The sequence below is a fragment of the Megalops cyprinoides genome, chromosome 21 (genome assembly GCF_013368585.1).
Source record: "Megalops cyprinoides isolate fMegCyp1 chromosome 21, fMegCyp1.pri, whole genome shotgun sequence".
Taxonomy (NCBI): Eukaryota; Metazoa; Chordata; class Actinopteri; order Elopiformes; family Megalopidae; genus Megalops; species Megalops cyprinoides.
In genome coordinates, this window is record NC_050603.1 from 23952466 (window position 1) to 23968503 (window position 16038).

At 42.2% G+C, this 16038-nt stretch overlaps 1 protein-coding gene across 1 annotated transcript in view; it reads left to right on the plus strand.

Annotated features, from left to right (window-relative positions):
* The window catches only part of LOC118796409 (maestro heat-like repeat-containing protein family member 1), a 34456-nt gene extending 21348 nt beyond the window's left edge, over positions 1-13108 (plus strand). Inside the window, exons 28-42 of the mRNA XM_036555272.1 lie at positions 267-402; positions 901-1013; positions 1732-1884; positions 3494-3648; positions 4473-4638; positions 4969-5168; positions 5302-5439; positions 6693-6807; positions 8037-8183; positions 8599-8787; positions 9332-9481; positions 9866-10000; positions 10107-10209; positions 11302-11367; positions 13026-13108. Coding sequence (XP_036411165.1) covers positions 267-402; positions 901-1013; positions 1732-1884; positions 3494-3648; positions 4473-4638; positions 4969-5168; positions 5302-5439; positions 6693-6807; positions 8037-8183; positions 8599-8787; positions 9332-9481; positions 9866-10000; positions 10107-10209; positions 11302-11367; positions 13026-13108 — 2049 coding nt within the window. The remainder of the gene's footprint in view (positions 1-266; positions 403-900; positions 1014-1731; positions 1885-3493; positions 3649-4472; positions 4639-4968; positions 5169-5301; positions 5440-6692; positions 6808-8036; positions 8184-8598; positions 8788-9331; positions 9482-9865; positions 10001-10106; positions 10210-11301; positions 11368-13025) is intronic.
* Positions 13109-16038: the final 2930 nt, after the last annotated feature.

The following is a 16038-nucleotide window of genomic DNA, read 5'->3' on the forward strand; positions in this document are numbered from 1 at the left end:
GGTAATCAGTCCCAGGTCCAGAAATGAACATGTGGCCACTATGCCATGTGTTAATGTGCACAACATGCTGAACCCAATTCACTTAGAATGCATTAGGAATCCTCTTGCTTCTGGGAGCCCTCACACGTACACTAATGCAACAGAAAGTCAGATCCATTTTAGGATGGACCAGTGTCTTTCACGTGACCAAGCAATCATTAAGTTTTCTTCTGGTTAATGGGAAAGCTCTGATCGCTTGTTGAATCAGCTTGTTTGTCTCTCTGTAGAAGATAGGAACATTCCACAATCTGGGCTCTCTGCTGGGACGCTTTGTTCCTCGGTGCACAGACCCCAACCCTATCATGAGGGTTGCGGCCGTACAGGCCATCCACACGCTACTGTGCATACAGCTGACCTATGAAGGTGAGGTACAGGGCGTGCCACCGACACAGGCTGAAGGGACAACATACACACATACAACAGATTTAATGCTGTTTAATGCTTCTTGCAGCAGACTGAAGATCCACCTCTTCAGTCTGTATCTTAGTTCCACTTCAATCCCCACCCCCCAACACCTGCTACCTCTAGTATTTGATGTTTATTTTACATGTAGTGTTGTGATGTATTTTAATTCTAGGGACTGTTGTAGTATACTTGGCTGTCACATTGCACTACTTGTGGTAGGGCTTGAATAGTGTTATGCTCATACTTACTGGTCTGGAGTGGTGTTAGCCTGGTCTGACACTGTTGCTTGTTTAAATTGAATGGATACACTTCTATTATGCTGGAAGTCGCTCTGGGTAAGAGTGTCTGCTAAATGCTTGTCATGTAATGTAATGTAATGTACACACTGTCTGAAGGCTGTCGTCTGTGGCTCCTACCAGAGCTGCTGACACTGTGCTCTGTGGTTTCTTCCTCCAGGTTTTTCCTCAGACCACAGAGAGGAAGCTGTGGAGAGCCTTCCCAGCCTGTATGAGAAGCTGAACATCTCTGACCCAGCGGCCCTGTACAGAGCCTGCTCTGAGCTGACCAAGGCACCACATTACGCTTTTTATTACTCACAAGCACAGTGTGTTCTCCAAATCACTCTGAAATGAACCCAGGGAATGCATTTGGTTCTGCCAAATGGTTATCACGCAGTGATAATGTTGGTAGGCTGCACCCTGAATACTCAAAGGAAGCTGCCTTCTGAGGGTTTCACCTCCATGCACAAAAGCTTTGTAGACAAAAATAGGTGTGGGGTGCCAGGTCCTTGGATCAGTTCACAGAAATATGCTGTCCCAATCAGAGAAAATACTCATCAACTTGAAAAAATGAATTTGTATTAAAACTCTAAATAGAGGTAAAGGCAATAGTACATTAAAGTGCTGATATTTTTCAGAGATGAACCATAAATGTTATACAACAGGTAGCGTCATCCCAAACAATATACATGTCTTTGGTATTACACATTAATCCTGAATACTACTGGCTTTTTATACAAAAAGTAATATATGCTAAAATATACAATTGAGATCCTAAGGTATATATTTTAAATACTAATATCTATGCTTTATATATATATATATATATATATATATATATATATATATATATATATATATATATATATATATATTTCATCTATGCATAGATGAAAGTGCTGTTCATTCATACTCTGTGCTGCAGTATTTTGGCATTTGTTAAAGTAGCATTTATTTTGGTTGTCCAATTTCCCCATGTGCTGACAGTGCTGTCCCTCTCTCTCTGCAGATAATCAGCAAGCGTGTCCCTGAGCCACAGCTCCCCGCTCTCATCTTCACGCTGCTGGAGGGGCTCGTGGACCCCCAGCCAAACTGCGCCTGCTCCTGCAGCATGGTCCTCCACAGCCTGCTCAGAGACCGAGGGCCCAGCCTGCTGGACCTGGTACACAGCTCCGCACCGCTCGCCCCAGTCTCCCAAAATCCCACTGTAGCAGTGAGCGTATGAGCTATTGCAGGGTGATGCTAGCAAAATTTATTATTATCATTAATATTATTGCACTAGAGCAGGTAGAGCAGGGCAGGGCCTCCACTGGAAAGTTGAGCAAGAGTTGCAGATATGTCACAAGAGGGCGCTGCTGCATTATGTTAGAGCGAACACAGAAAGATTCAGTTGTTTTGTGCAGTCTTCAAAAAGACTGCATTTGGCTTCACCTGTTTGAAATTATTCTGTCAGTTGTTTTGTTGATGCTTACTGTAACAGATTAATGACGTGATTCCAGCAGTCCCTCACTGGTTGATTCCCTTGCCCGTCTTTCCAGTACTATGTCTCTTTTTTAAAATTCTTGAAATCTTAGTGGTGTCTCCTAATAGTGTCATTTTTGTCCCCTTGCATAAATATATGCTCTGGTTCAGTCCTGTAGATGGACAGGCCAGCAAAATAAAAAGCAGAGAAAATGGCTGATGCCTTTAAAACAGCATTGGCATCATTGCACACAGGCACAAACATTGAGGGATAACATTACATCCTTATTCTTGATTTGTGATTAGTGGATTTCTCTTAGTATTAATGCACTGGCCCTCCTGCCTATGAAACTGACATTAATGCTGACCATGCCTCCCCCCAGTCTGTGTGTATGGATGACATTCAAAGCCTGACAGACTGTCACCAAACTGTTAAAAACACAGCACCACATCTAGTTTTTTTCCATGATCCTCTTGGTTGTTAATTTCCAAGACAGTCCACAATCCATAGTCCTGACAGTTTTTGTCACTCACGCAGAAGCTGACTGGCATGTGGAACAACCAATCACTTCAGTGCCTATCATATAAAATAACCTCAATCAAGAGATTGCAAATATGTAATGACAGACAAAATAAAAGACTTCAAAAGCGAAATGTAGATAGAAGTTTAAAGCTGTGTTTTCTCTGGCTGCATGTCCTGAGGATTTCTTAACCTGTTCTTCCTGCTCGTATTTCAAGGTTAATTGGACTAACCTTTTATAGTTCTCTGTCCCATACCTGAGCATTTTGTTCATGCTGTGAAGATTTTGGAATCCACCATACTGTGCCATTTGTATCAAAGGATGTTTCAGAAGCCTGTTTCCTTTGGAATGCTTAGGTACTTCTCTAAGTAACTAGGGCACCTAGTTCAGTGCTGTTGTTTGATGTTACTACAGAAGGGCTTGCTCACTTTCTTTTCATGTGAGGCCTTATTTTGTGAATGGACAGGCCTCAAGCTCACAAAGGAATACTGCAAAAAAACTCTCATTGTGTGTTTGTTCTGTCTTTATTTAACCCAGTTTGTTATTTATTATTTAATTATTTTGTGTTTCTGCACATGCAAACACACCCTGGAATGTTGTTGTTCTGATGCGTTTCAGCTGCGGTTGCATGTGACCTGGCTGTGATTTTGGGTGAGATTACGACTGGCAGTAATCTTGGGCAAGATTATGATCTTGAGTGAGGTTGTAACTGGCTGTGACCTTGGCCAAGGGAGTAATTGGCTGTGACCTTTGAGGGGTTATGATTGGCTGTGACTCTCCTTGGCCCAGGTCCCACAGGTGGTGGAGGCTCTGCGGGCTCGCATGCAGGCGGTCTCAGATGAGCAAGTGAAGGCAGTGGTGTCCCAGTCTGTCCTAGTCCTCGCTGCCCAGCACCTGCACACTGTCGTTGACTCCCTTATCTGCTCCCCCTTGCCCTTTGACAGGTGAGATTTGGTCCATGGCCTGCCCACCTCTCTCTTTCTCACTCTCTCTCTCAATCACTTGAAAAACTTCAGGTCTTATCAGAAGTCAGAAGTGCACATTTTGACACTTTTGTATTAGCAAAGTTTCCTTGTGAGGGTAAACTCTCAAGCTTTGTATTTGTAAAACAGAGTGTGAATAGAGGTTATCCATAACCTGCACTGCTCTAGGCCTAACACATTGCGCAAGGCATGTATCTGATAAACTGTGTGTAACTGCATGCCTTAAAATCAGCTCATTCTTGCTTAGTCCTATTGAAGTTTCACTCTTGATGTAATGGCACCCGATAGGCTCACCCTCGTAAGGTGCTTGTTCAGAGCACAGGCTGAGCTCTACAGCCCAGACATGAGTTCAAGTCTGAGATTTTTGGTGGGAGTATTGTGGGTATTGTGGAGAGTTTAGTCTGGTACACTTGGGAGTTCCAAAAACGGTGAGAGGGGAGTAGAGGTATACAAAAACACACACACAAAAAAAATTTGCCTACCTCTTCCCTTTTTGTCTCTGTGACAGCTAACCGACACTTCTCATTGGTGGACAAAGCATTAACATGGTGTTTTACTCATGGTTGCACAGTGAGAGAGCAAATGTTCTACCCTTGTAACCCTGATAGAATGCACTGCATTGTGGGACACCAACATACCACACCCAGACACAGATGCACAGCTGCTGATGCAGTGAGGATTTGTGTGTTGTTGTTAACCAAATAAAGCACATTAAAGCAAAATGTGTGTTTTTGTGGAGCATCCCACTAGCTGCATGTAAAGGCAGTGTGTGCTGTGTTTTACAGCTGGAGCTGTGAGATGTGGCACTCTCTGGGGGGTGACAGCACTCTGGCCTTTCAGATCATGGAGATAATCCTGGAGAAGCTCAACATTTTGGTCCCCTACGTGGACAAAAGGGAGTCCATCTTGAGGTCCAGCGCAGTCAAAGTGGCCACCTGTGACCCGTTAGCTGTGAGTAGCAAAGGACACAGGTGCTCTGTGGAGATCGTGGTGCAGCTGAAGAAGTGGCCAATACTTTGCTATTAACATTAGATTTAATTAGTTTTAACTACTAACACATAGTTCTAACTGATGACTGGTTATTTAAGTTTCTCTGGAAAGAATAAGCATTTAAAAATGATAAGATTTCATTTGGGCCTACATAAGCCCTACGAAGCAGGTGGCCCATGCTGTGCTGATACATTTTTTGCAGTTTCCCTGGGTTTATTTTGCTCTGGGAGTGCTGTTAAACACTGATCCCGGTCCTGACTGCTGATCCTCCCTGTCCCCCTGGTGACACAGATGACCTGTGCTCTGCGTGAGATGCTGATGAACTCTCAGACGCAGGAGGTGGTGGCGGCCCTGTTCCCCCGGCTCTTTGGGGCTCTCCTGGTGCGCCTGGGCTCCAGCGTTGGGGTGCAGCCCCCAAGAGAGGCAAGCAGCGGTGGGAGCCCAGAGAGGAGGGTGCCTGGCAAGCTCCCCAGCGCTTCCTACGTAAGCGGGTGAGAGAGCAGCACTTACCCCGGCCTCACTCACATCATATGACAAGGCAAGACAGAGGTACCCACACAGATGCACTGAAGTAGTGGAGGGGCACATTTTTGCTGCTGATGACCCGTGTTGCCATGGCTGCAGGGTGGCGGTGGAGGCCCTGCGTGCTCTGCTGGCCCGTGCCCATCTGGATGAGCTGATGGAGCCCCTGGCTCTGGAGGGGGCCTGGGACAAGATGAAGGATCTGCATCGACACGTTGATGGAGTCACTCTGCTGGCCAGGTACACCGTAAAAACACACTGACCATACGGTCCGACCGTAAACACACTGGACACACACTGCAACTATGAACACACCAGCCGCACACTCTGACTGTGAACACACTGCCTATACCGTTTCACTGTGAACACACCTGCCACATTGTCTCACCATAAGCACACCAGCCCTACTGTCTGATTGGTTATCATAACAACCCTTAGGCAATCTATTGGTAGATTACATACCAGGCTGTCTGACCATGCACATACCTGCAAAACCACATTCCTGCAGCTAGGTCATTAATGCACCAAACAACTCTGTCAAACACTGTTCATCAGAATACCCAACTGCTGTCCTATCTCCTGTCATGAAAACACTCTCCTGTGACAATGTTATTTAGTCATCCCGCCTCCCACCTGTGGTCTCTTCATGAGCATACAAATCACTTTGATATAATTTGGTAAATAAACACACTTACAAGGTGCCTCTCCCATTCTCACACATGGCACGTCATGTTCGGCCATCACCATTCTGAGCCTCTTGCGTCAGTCACGTTCCTGCCCCAGGGTCATGGCTACAGTTTCCTCACTGCCATAAACCAAATACAAGCTCTTTTACCTCTGCTAACGGAGGGAGGCCTGCTAAAGGAAAGCGGGAAGTAGGGTCTGAAAATGTGTCACCTATTCCCTGTATCTGGTGTTTCATATTTATACAAGATTAGTCTTTTGTTTGTCTTAGTAACTATAACTGGAATAGGAATTTACATGGAAATAGGGCAAGCAGGGTTTTTTGGTTGCTGAAATACACGGTCCAAAGGTTATTTTTAACATAAATGTAAACAGAACTGCTTGAATGATCTAGAAGAGTACTTTCCAGAGTACTTTTAGGAGTGTCATGGCTTGACGTGATTTTTAACACATACGAATTTTAAATGTGAAATATAAATGCATGCAAAATGTCAAGAATATTCATGTATTTAAATGTATAAATGTTTTTCTGAATGTGCTGTATTTATTAGAAAAAATTATAGGTCAGTGTTTTAAGGGTTTTATTTTCTGTATATATTTTAAAATGAAATCTCTACTTCAAAAATATGTGGTGTTTCCATTATCCTGCATATGTGAAAGTGTAGCAATAACTTATTTTAAACATTTGATTTTGAAATGCCCTCTGCAGTCAGATGTGCATTAGAAACACGCTAGTTATGTTTTGGATTTTGTACACTAAACCGTAGTGGCCTAGGTCATGCCTCTATCTTCCCCAAAACTCCTCAAAGGGCCATGGCGAAGCACGCGAGTCCCCGCCTCCCAGCCATCGTGGATGGCCTCTGCCCTAACCTCAGCAACATCTACGACTGCCAGAGGGCCACGGTGACAGCATTCTTCTCTGAGGTGAGGGACAGGGGCCACTGTGACAGGGACATGCATGTTCCCTAAGACACCATCCCAAAATGGACTGTAACTGTCATCCAACATCCTGATAGATGTGGTAGTAATTCCTATACAACAATCCTACTATACTAATTGTAATAACAGCAGGGAGAAGACTAAGTGGACATGGTATCTAACTGTATCTGACTGTATCTGTCTCTGTTAGGATTGCGGACTGTGCTGATTGCTGATGTTAGAGCAGCCCTGTTACTGTATTTGACTCTTGTCTGTTCTGCCTGATGACTAAGACCTATTCTAATGCTGAGTGAATCATAGGAAAGTTATTATCATTACTGTTACTAGGTCATTAAGCAGGGTTACTTATCCAAGGTGGCAACACATGACATTAGCCCATACATGAGTACAAATGTAGGGCAAATAAGTGCCTTTATGAATAACAGTAATAATTAACCCTGCAGTGAATCATAAATAAAACATACCACGGACTACAACTCCAGCTCAGTCTTCTCCAAAACAGATGACCAAGGCCTCTATATCAGGAGGTCCACATCAGCTGGGGATCAGTGGTTTTAAATCTAGTAAGAATTTATACTAAACCCCTAAACTTTGAGTAGCCAACAATTACATTGCATATTGTCATTTAGCAAATGCTCTTTGCTCATATTTGTTTTTCTGAGAGAGAGAGAAGATGTACATATGGGTGGAATTGGGTGTGACTTTGGAACCTGAGAGGTCTCGTTTCGGACTGACAGAAACAAAGGGATCATTTGACTTACATCCAGCAGTAAATGTAGCAATGTAATGTATGTAAAAGATGCATCATGGATCAAAATGGATCAAACCACTGTTTTACTATTTTTAACTAACAGCATAAGACTGTTTGTTTACTGTCCACAAGTATAGGTGTAGAAAATAAATCATGAGATTTGAGCTGCTATCAAAGCAATTTCTTGAAATCAACTGAGCAGTGAAAGTACTACACCTATCGTCAATGAGGCTACAGCTGAAAGATAGAAGATAAAAAAGAGATAAGCATTTTATAAGCTTTCATAAGAAGATAAGATATATTTATTTTATGATATCATCATTAAACCAATGAGCATTAACCCAATGAAGCCAAAAACTGTGACACCTGTCAGGATGTGGGTTGGCAATACTGTCTCTGCTGGGCCGGATCGGTAGGCCGGGTGGTAATGGTGTGTCTGTGTCCCTCTTTGGGCTGTACACAGCTGCTGAACCATCACGTGGTGACAGAGCTGCGCCTGACGGATGCGCTGATGGGCAGCATGATGGAGCGCCTGGCCGACCCCTGCGGCGCCATCAGAATGCTGGCTATCAGGGGCCTGGGGAACATTGCCACTGGCTCCCCTGAAAAGGTGGGCCACGTCTCAGTCCACTCAAAGTGCTATGAATATACATGTCATGTATGGCCAACTATGACATAGAAAATAGGCTGTGTTTAGTATTTGTCAACATACAATACATGCATTTAGCCCAAGGACCTGTAATGGCTGGTGGCCTTTTTTTGGATTCAGCATGTAATGATCTGAACAAATATATCATTTTCAGTTGTTACATATAATTACATTCTGATGAAACCATGAAGTAACAGGCTCTCAACCAACCTGCAATACTGTGTATAAGATTTACATATTGTTTACATATTGTTGTCATAGGAAGTCAATGTTTCTCTCTGTTGGTGTAACTTGTAACTAATGTTACTCCTCCACTCAATGTCTCTTCCTATTAAAGGGAGCTCCAGTAACTGGCTCCATTGTTCCTTCCATGCAGGTGAACAAGCACGCCAAGGAACTTCTGGCCGCCATGAGCTCGGGGATGGAAGACAGGGATGATCCAGGCAAGCGCATCGCCCTGGAGGCCATGTCTGGCCTCTCCAAAGTCCTGCCACGCCTGGACAAGAAGAATGTTCAGCTGCTCGCGGTCTACATCTTCATGAAGATCAAGCCCTTTCTGGAGAACGTAAGAGAATTTGAATATGAGTTTGATTGCTGCACATCAGCTGAAATGCCTGGCCTTTGTGACTGCTGATTAACTGCATTTCTACAGCGGGGCAGAGGCCAGGGGCTGATCGGTTGTACAGCCAACCTTGTCAGGCCTCCAGGGGGCCTCAGGTGGGGCCAGCTTTATGGTTTAATCCCTTCTGAAACCTGGTTCCATACCCCAAACTCCCATTGAGACAACAGCACGTATGGCTGGGGCTATAGCTGGGGTTATAGATGAGGGCAGGGTTATCATACATGCTTCCAAATGTTTAAACCAAAGCGTGCAAGAGGTGTCTTTCCTTCACACAGCTTTTAGTAAGAGACCAAAGTAGTTTACCTAACTATAAGTGAGACATGCTAACCATCCAAAGCTACATATACAGTAGAAGGAAAATATACATATTTGTTTTTCTGAGAGAGAGAGAAGATGTACATATGGGTGGAATTGGGTGTGACTTTGGAACCTGAGAGGTCTCGTTTCGGACTGACAGAAACAAAGGGATCATTTGTCCCTTTTGCAGGAGAGTGACACGATCCGCTACGCCTCTGTTGTACTCCTGGGAAACCTTTCCAGGTTTGGATCGGGAGAGCCTGTCTTCAGGGACCAGGTCCACAATGTGCTGGTCAGCCTACTCCTGCACCTCAGCGACCCCAGTCCGCAGGTGGTCAAGGTGAGGGCTGCAGGTCCTTCAAGAGGTCCTGCAAGATGGCAAGACTGCACGCTCTAAATCTCAATAAACCACCCTCCCACAGACCTCTCATGACCATGCTGAACTTCTGGGCTAGACCACATGCAAAAACTGTTCCTTGCCAATTAACCAGTCTCTGTGACCAATACCTATCTCTTTGTCTTTTTCCTGCTTTGATAGCATAGAGAGTGAGATTCACAGGTTGTTATGTGTGACTAACATTTTGTCCATTGATGGTTTCCAAGGCAGGATTCTAGTATCAGCCCCAGTTTCTTTAGCAAAAATTGTGTTACAGGAAGTGCTTGCACAGTATCTAATTGAGAAAATGCACTGGGTCATGTAACACATAGCGCGTTGTGTCCACAGGCGTGCAAGTTTGCCATGCGAGTGTGCGCGCCAGTGCTGGGCTCAGATCACGTCACCGCCATGTTCCATAAGCATCTGCATGAGGACAGAGGACTGCACTACGGCGAGTTCCTCAATGAACTCATCAAGTACATCGTGCGTAGACGTTACCCCTCCCAAATTCCGTGGTCAATTGTTATTTCATACCTCCTCTGCGGTTAGGCCCCAGGATGGCAGACATTGCTGTTGACTTCTTCTACAGATTAAGGACTTCCCCGGGATGCTGAACTTCTACCACACCACTGTCATTCAGTTCTTCAAAAGTGCCTGGGCTGAGGTCCGAGCCAGTGCCGCCATGTTTATTGGTAAGTTAATGACATCAGTATTTCCCCTACCTTTTTGCGGCCTATAGACATTTGTTAGTCTCTCGGGTTGTGTCCCAAATCCCATTTTTGCTCTCTTGCCTGAAGCACTTCCCTTCAAAATGGTGACCACTCATGTGGTTGAGGGTGTTCCAAACAAGGAGGATCTTTAACTTTCCCTCCATTGTCCCTTTGGCAGAGGATACATGCCTGTACACTTCATGTGGGTCTGATACCCGATGATTCCTTCCATGGGCTATCATGGGGTATGTGTTTATGTTAGACCTCACTCCTGAATTTTATTTTGTAGTTTATTGAATTTAATTAAATTTTCGGTTCCTTTGGTGAACTTCACTGCGTTAGGTCTTTCTCAGATTCAGTTACAAACAATGGTTCCATCAAACACTGCTAAAGGTTGTTTTTAAGGTTACCTCCATGGTATCCCCCCCCCCGACCTTTCCAAAAGTGCTTGTAAATATTGTGGAACATTTGAGTGGGAGAGGACACAGTACTTTTTGAGGGGGGAAAAAAAAAACCCAACTTTCAGATTCATGTTTATCTACTGATGAGTCAGTTATTCCAAAACATTGTTTATTAAACATTTAATTTGTATATGAGAAAAATTGTATGTGATTAACCTTCCAGCTATCCAGCTATGTCATATAAGCATAATTAATTCTTCTAAAGTCTTGAAAAGAAATAAGCATGCAGACAGGGTCACACCAGTCGGTGACATGTCACTGTGACATGCCCTCCAGAACCACATGGCCAGCTATCATAATGAGAACGATTTATGACCCGGTCACATGTGAGGTGAGGAGAGGGTTTTATGACCATTTCAAGAGTGCAAGATTAACTTTATGGTCCGTTTATTACAGCTGAACTTTGCATAGGGCAGGCTCTCAACCCATGAGTGCCCGATTATCGCTCCCTCCACCCTGGACTACCTAATGGGACAGAGGGACAGTGCTGTAACTTCTAATCTTCTCCTGGCTGTGCCAGTGTCTGCTTTCCTATTTGGTGGTGCATTTGCAAAATTAGCATTAATGTTTAAACTTTAATGTAAACCTTGTCTGTTTTTCTTGCACTTTCTAGGGTTTCTCTTGGTAAATCTTCCAGAACAATACCTGTCTCAGATGAACATGAGGTGTGTGATAAAGGGTAGGTACTCCTGCTGGTCATTGGAGTCCACAGCCATGCCCCAGTCCCAGTCCACCACAACCTTAAAATATCCCATTTAGTTCTTCAGTACATTTAGCAATTGCACTTTGTGTTAACACTGCAGGTTAACAGTAATTAATAAGGTATGATGGTTATTAATAATGGGTCATCTTTCCACGATAAAGACATTTTTTGCTGAGAGACCTGTGATACCTTAAAAATCCAGAAATAAAATCATGACATTTGAAGAAAAATGTTACATGAAAAAAATATGTTAGATAAATTGCTCATTTCATTTCAACAGTAATGCAGTGAATGCAATAAAAACTAATGTAAACTGTTTCTCCTCTTATTCAGAATGATATTGCAAACCTGTGTTCAGTTATGAATGATGGCTTAGCCAATGAGGTTTCCTGTGTTGGTGCAGTCTATGTGGAATAGACTGTTTGAAGGAAAAAAACTAGTACTGTAACTACTAGGACTGTAGTATAGTGACTAACATTTCTGAGAAAGAGACGTTCTTGCTGAATATGCATCAACATTGTGAACGGGGCTATTGGTGTTCGGTACAGCGTGTAATGTCCTTTTAGATTACAAGCAAAAAGAAAACTGTAAAAAAAATGATGAAAGCGCCTTTTTTCTGGCCAAATGTGCCATTGTTCTGTGGCGTAACCGCCAGCTTTTGAGGGGAAGAAAGCTCACCATGAAAAAAAGGCAATAAAATAAAATCCTTTATGACTTATCCTTTTGACCTGCTGCAAGTGTGTTCTTGAAAACCTACTGAGATTTTTTTATTGTAATCAGGCCGAACATCTTCTATTTGCATCACTAAAGCCTATGTCTGTATTTAAAGTCATTACGTTGGCAAAAAAAGTTCATTTATATAGCAGTTCTGTGAATGAGGTGCATTTTCTTTCTAAATCTAGGCACAATAGCCCTGAAATGTTTATCGGTTTCTGTGAGCAGTTTGAGCTGCTAGAGACCTTAAAAATGACATGACATCTAGATTGTCATGTCAGAACAACATATCTCAGGGTAACAAACAGCTGTAACTGTAAGTAAAGTCTATTTTGAGCTGCAAGAAATTAGTTGTGTTGGTTACAGAAGTTTACATGACAAGGACTATAACCAATTAAGAATTCTGTATTAATAGTATAACTTTCATTGGGTGTGTGAAATTGTTTTATTGTTTGTTGGACTGTACTTACAATACCTGTACTAAAACTGCAGCCTCAATCAATGCTTAGCAGGCATCTTTAATTAGAGCATCAGATTTAATTTATGTTTTACATGGGATCTACTTACACCATTGGATATTTACCTAAGCAAATCAGATCAGTACTTTACTGAAGGGTACAACAGCTGTACCGCAATCTGTATTGTGTAGTGTAGTGCTCTAACCACTACTTCAAAATGTAGTACTGTAGTGTGGTGTTAAGCAGCACAGCTTATTCAAAGGTTGCCAGCTCAATTCCCCTGGTGGGCCAAAGCAGTTGGACTGTTGGATAAGGTACCTAACCCAAATTGCCTCAGTAAATCCAGCTGTGTAAATTGGAATTAGTAAAAATTGTAAGCTATGTAAAGCACTCTGGATAACAGCATTGTAACAGCATTTGCTAAGCAAAACATTGTAATGTCTATGCTCTCTTTCTTGGCAGGTCTGGTCCAGCTGCTTCAAGATCCTGAACCACTGGTCCGTGCTAAAGCAGCTGAGGCCATGGGATATTTCCATCAGTTTTGATCCAGTCCAGGAGACAACAGTGGATAACAAGAAAACCCTGTTGTTTCCTTAAACACATGTCTGCGTTGCACTTGAGTTATCCCTGAAAAGTAGTTGTTTAAAAAATGACTGCATTCCTTATGGCATGCTCTAAAGCCTGAATCGTCTTTGCAGTTCCATTCAGTCTTGTGTGTAATTGTGGCATTTTAGATGTGGTTTATTTATTTATTTATTTATTTTTCTTTTCTTTTCTTTTTACCTTGCTGTCCCCTTCGGCAGCAGGGTGAAAATACAACATGAGTGGGCAAAGGTTTTCCGCAGTTTTTACATCTACTTGAAAGGGTTAGTCAGTCTGTTCAAACATCTTCCTGTATGTAATTCACAACATAGTGACATTTCCACCTTCAACACCTGTGTGACAGTTACTGTGGAGCATACACAAAGAGGGCTTCTGTTGTATCTGCAGGACTGCAGAGGCTTCTCAGAAGGCAGTATATTAATATGTTAGATATTTAGATATGGTTGAAACATGAGCTGTTGAGGAAAAAATCAGACAAAGGAGTCATGGCAGTGCTTTGCATTTAGCGTAGGGTCTTCCTGAAGGTTGTCATTTAGGGCCGGTCCAGGTGTCAATGGGAAATGCGAAAGAGGGAGACTGAATTCATGCACAGAAATCCTTTGTGTTATTTGCCGTGGACCCGGCTGGAATCTTCCGGCAACACTGGTCATTGAGTTTGAAAAGGTAATCTGCAAAAGGGGAGGCGTTGGTCTAATTTTTCCTTATTTTATCAAGACTTAAGTTGGACTCACACTGTAAAAATCGTCTGGAACAGTTTATCGTCTGGATGAGTTTCCGCAGCCGCCCTTCCTGGCTGTTATTCTTTCACCTTATTATAGGTGAAATGGGGATGCAGGTCTCTGCACCACAATTTATCAGCTGCATTACACTGGGGTGTGGTCACAGTCCACAGTAAATGGCTACTGAATATTCTGCTTTCGATCTCAAAAGGATGTTTATCATTGCAAAGGTCAAGTTTTATTGTGTTACAAGAATGGTTTGGGCTCCCAAAGCAGCACTGGGGAAACAGTTCCTGTTTTTCTGTATTTAATGCCTTTTTTTTGTTTACCTTTGATGAGAAATATAATTATGTAATATAATAACCACAAGAGGTTGTTATTGTAGGTGTGTTTTATTATGCAGTTTATTAAAGTAATGGTTCCTGAAGCTGATTGTTAGGCACGGTAGGCTTGTCTTTTCTAAGTCATATTTGCACAAATGAAGACCCTTGTTAATTTTTTGGCAGCTTAAAAATATGTTGCTATATGTCAGTTTCCCTTGTAAATAATTCATCTTGCTGTTTCAGGCTTTTTGGTTTGCTTCTTTATGGCTGGTTTGCAAGTGAAAATTAGACGAGGGCAAACAATAAATTGTATTGCTGAGTTTGCTTTGTTTGAATGCAGAAGAGCAAACACAGGTGGTGAATGATTTGCCTGGAGTATCACCTCAAGACATTTCATCATATCCACATTATTTCTCTGGTAGCCCATTTTCTTTTATACTCCTTATTTCCAGTTGTATACTACGTTTCTGAATACAGTGTTGTCAACATCATTTTGTTTCCAAATAATATGTGAGATATTAAACTGTGTACTATGTTTGTACAGGGAAAATGTAGAAGAATAATTAGCAAACAAATGTTTTCCCTAGCAACAAAGTTCAGTGGGGATATGACCATGTGTGTTTGTAACTATTCATATATCAGTAAAAAGGCATGCAGATTTTAATTTTTATATGCAATGAATTGTAAAATCAGAATGGACCATTCAATGGCTGATCTATGTCACACATGCATGAGATGTCTATTTAAATTGTATTGATCCGAATATGGGGTGGTCCATTGTAAGGTGACCATTATAATGTTCTATTTGTCTATTATAAGGTGACCCCCCTTTTCCAAGAATAAAAATTAGATAAATAAAACTTAATCAAGCAAAAGTAGTTAAACTTAGTTATCAATCTACTGTGAAATGTATTGAGCATCTGCTGTATTCATGATGTGTTGTAAATCGGCTTTTACTAATGTAGTAGGATCATCTGTCCTATTACACAGGTTCAAATAACAGGGTGGATTTTAACTGTTACATTGTATTTGAAGAGTGAAATACTTTCCATGTATCGAAGTATAAATAACACACAGTTTGCTAAGGGTTTGACCTCAAAGCCAGAAATGCAGAGGGGGGTTGAATTGATCTTGAAGCTATTTTTGGAAGTACGGCTTAGTCCCTGTTGAGACTGATAAAATTTCAGCAAATACATCCTTTGTTAAATGCAGAGCCCCTGCATGAACCTGTTGTGTATTGAAAAAGTAGTATGTTAATAATAAACGCAATGCTTTTAAATGAGACCCCATAGAAAATTTCAGGCTTTCCTTAACCCCATTTTATTATTATCCTTATGCATTCTGTTCCAGCATTTGCATCCACTCCATAATTTATATACAGTATACAATTACAATAGTTTCTGTTGCAATGCAGAATAGAATACCACATTTCAGCGTAAGACAACAACACACCAGCATAGCTGGCATAGTTGCCTGTTTTAAATTAAAGTAGAAATGCAATTGCAATCTGAAGATGCCATTGATCTCATCACCACATCAATCAATAAGCAAAACAAGGTGCTCTTGGGAACTAGTCGTGGGCTTATGGAAATGCACTGCAGTCTCTCAGAACGGAATTCACCTCCCATTGGTGCCATTGTGAACTTCTCAGTGCTTGCTTATTGAACTCATCCCTGTCTATTTAGTCTACTGCAGGCAGAGGCCTACCCTCAGCACCGCAGTGGATAGAAACAGTTTAATCAATACAGAAAATTCTTTTGACAAAAGCAAAAAGACATTAATCGGTTGCATTCTGCATTCCTAGGTAATGAAAATAGGCACTGGGGGCTG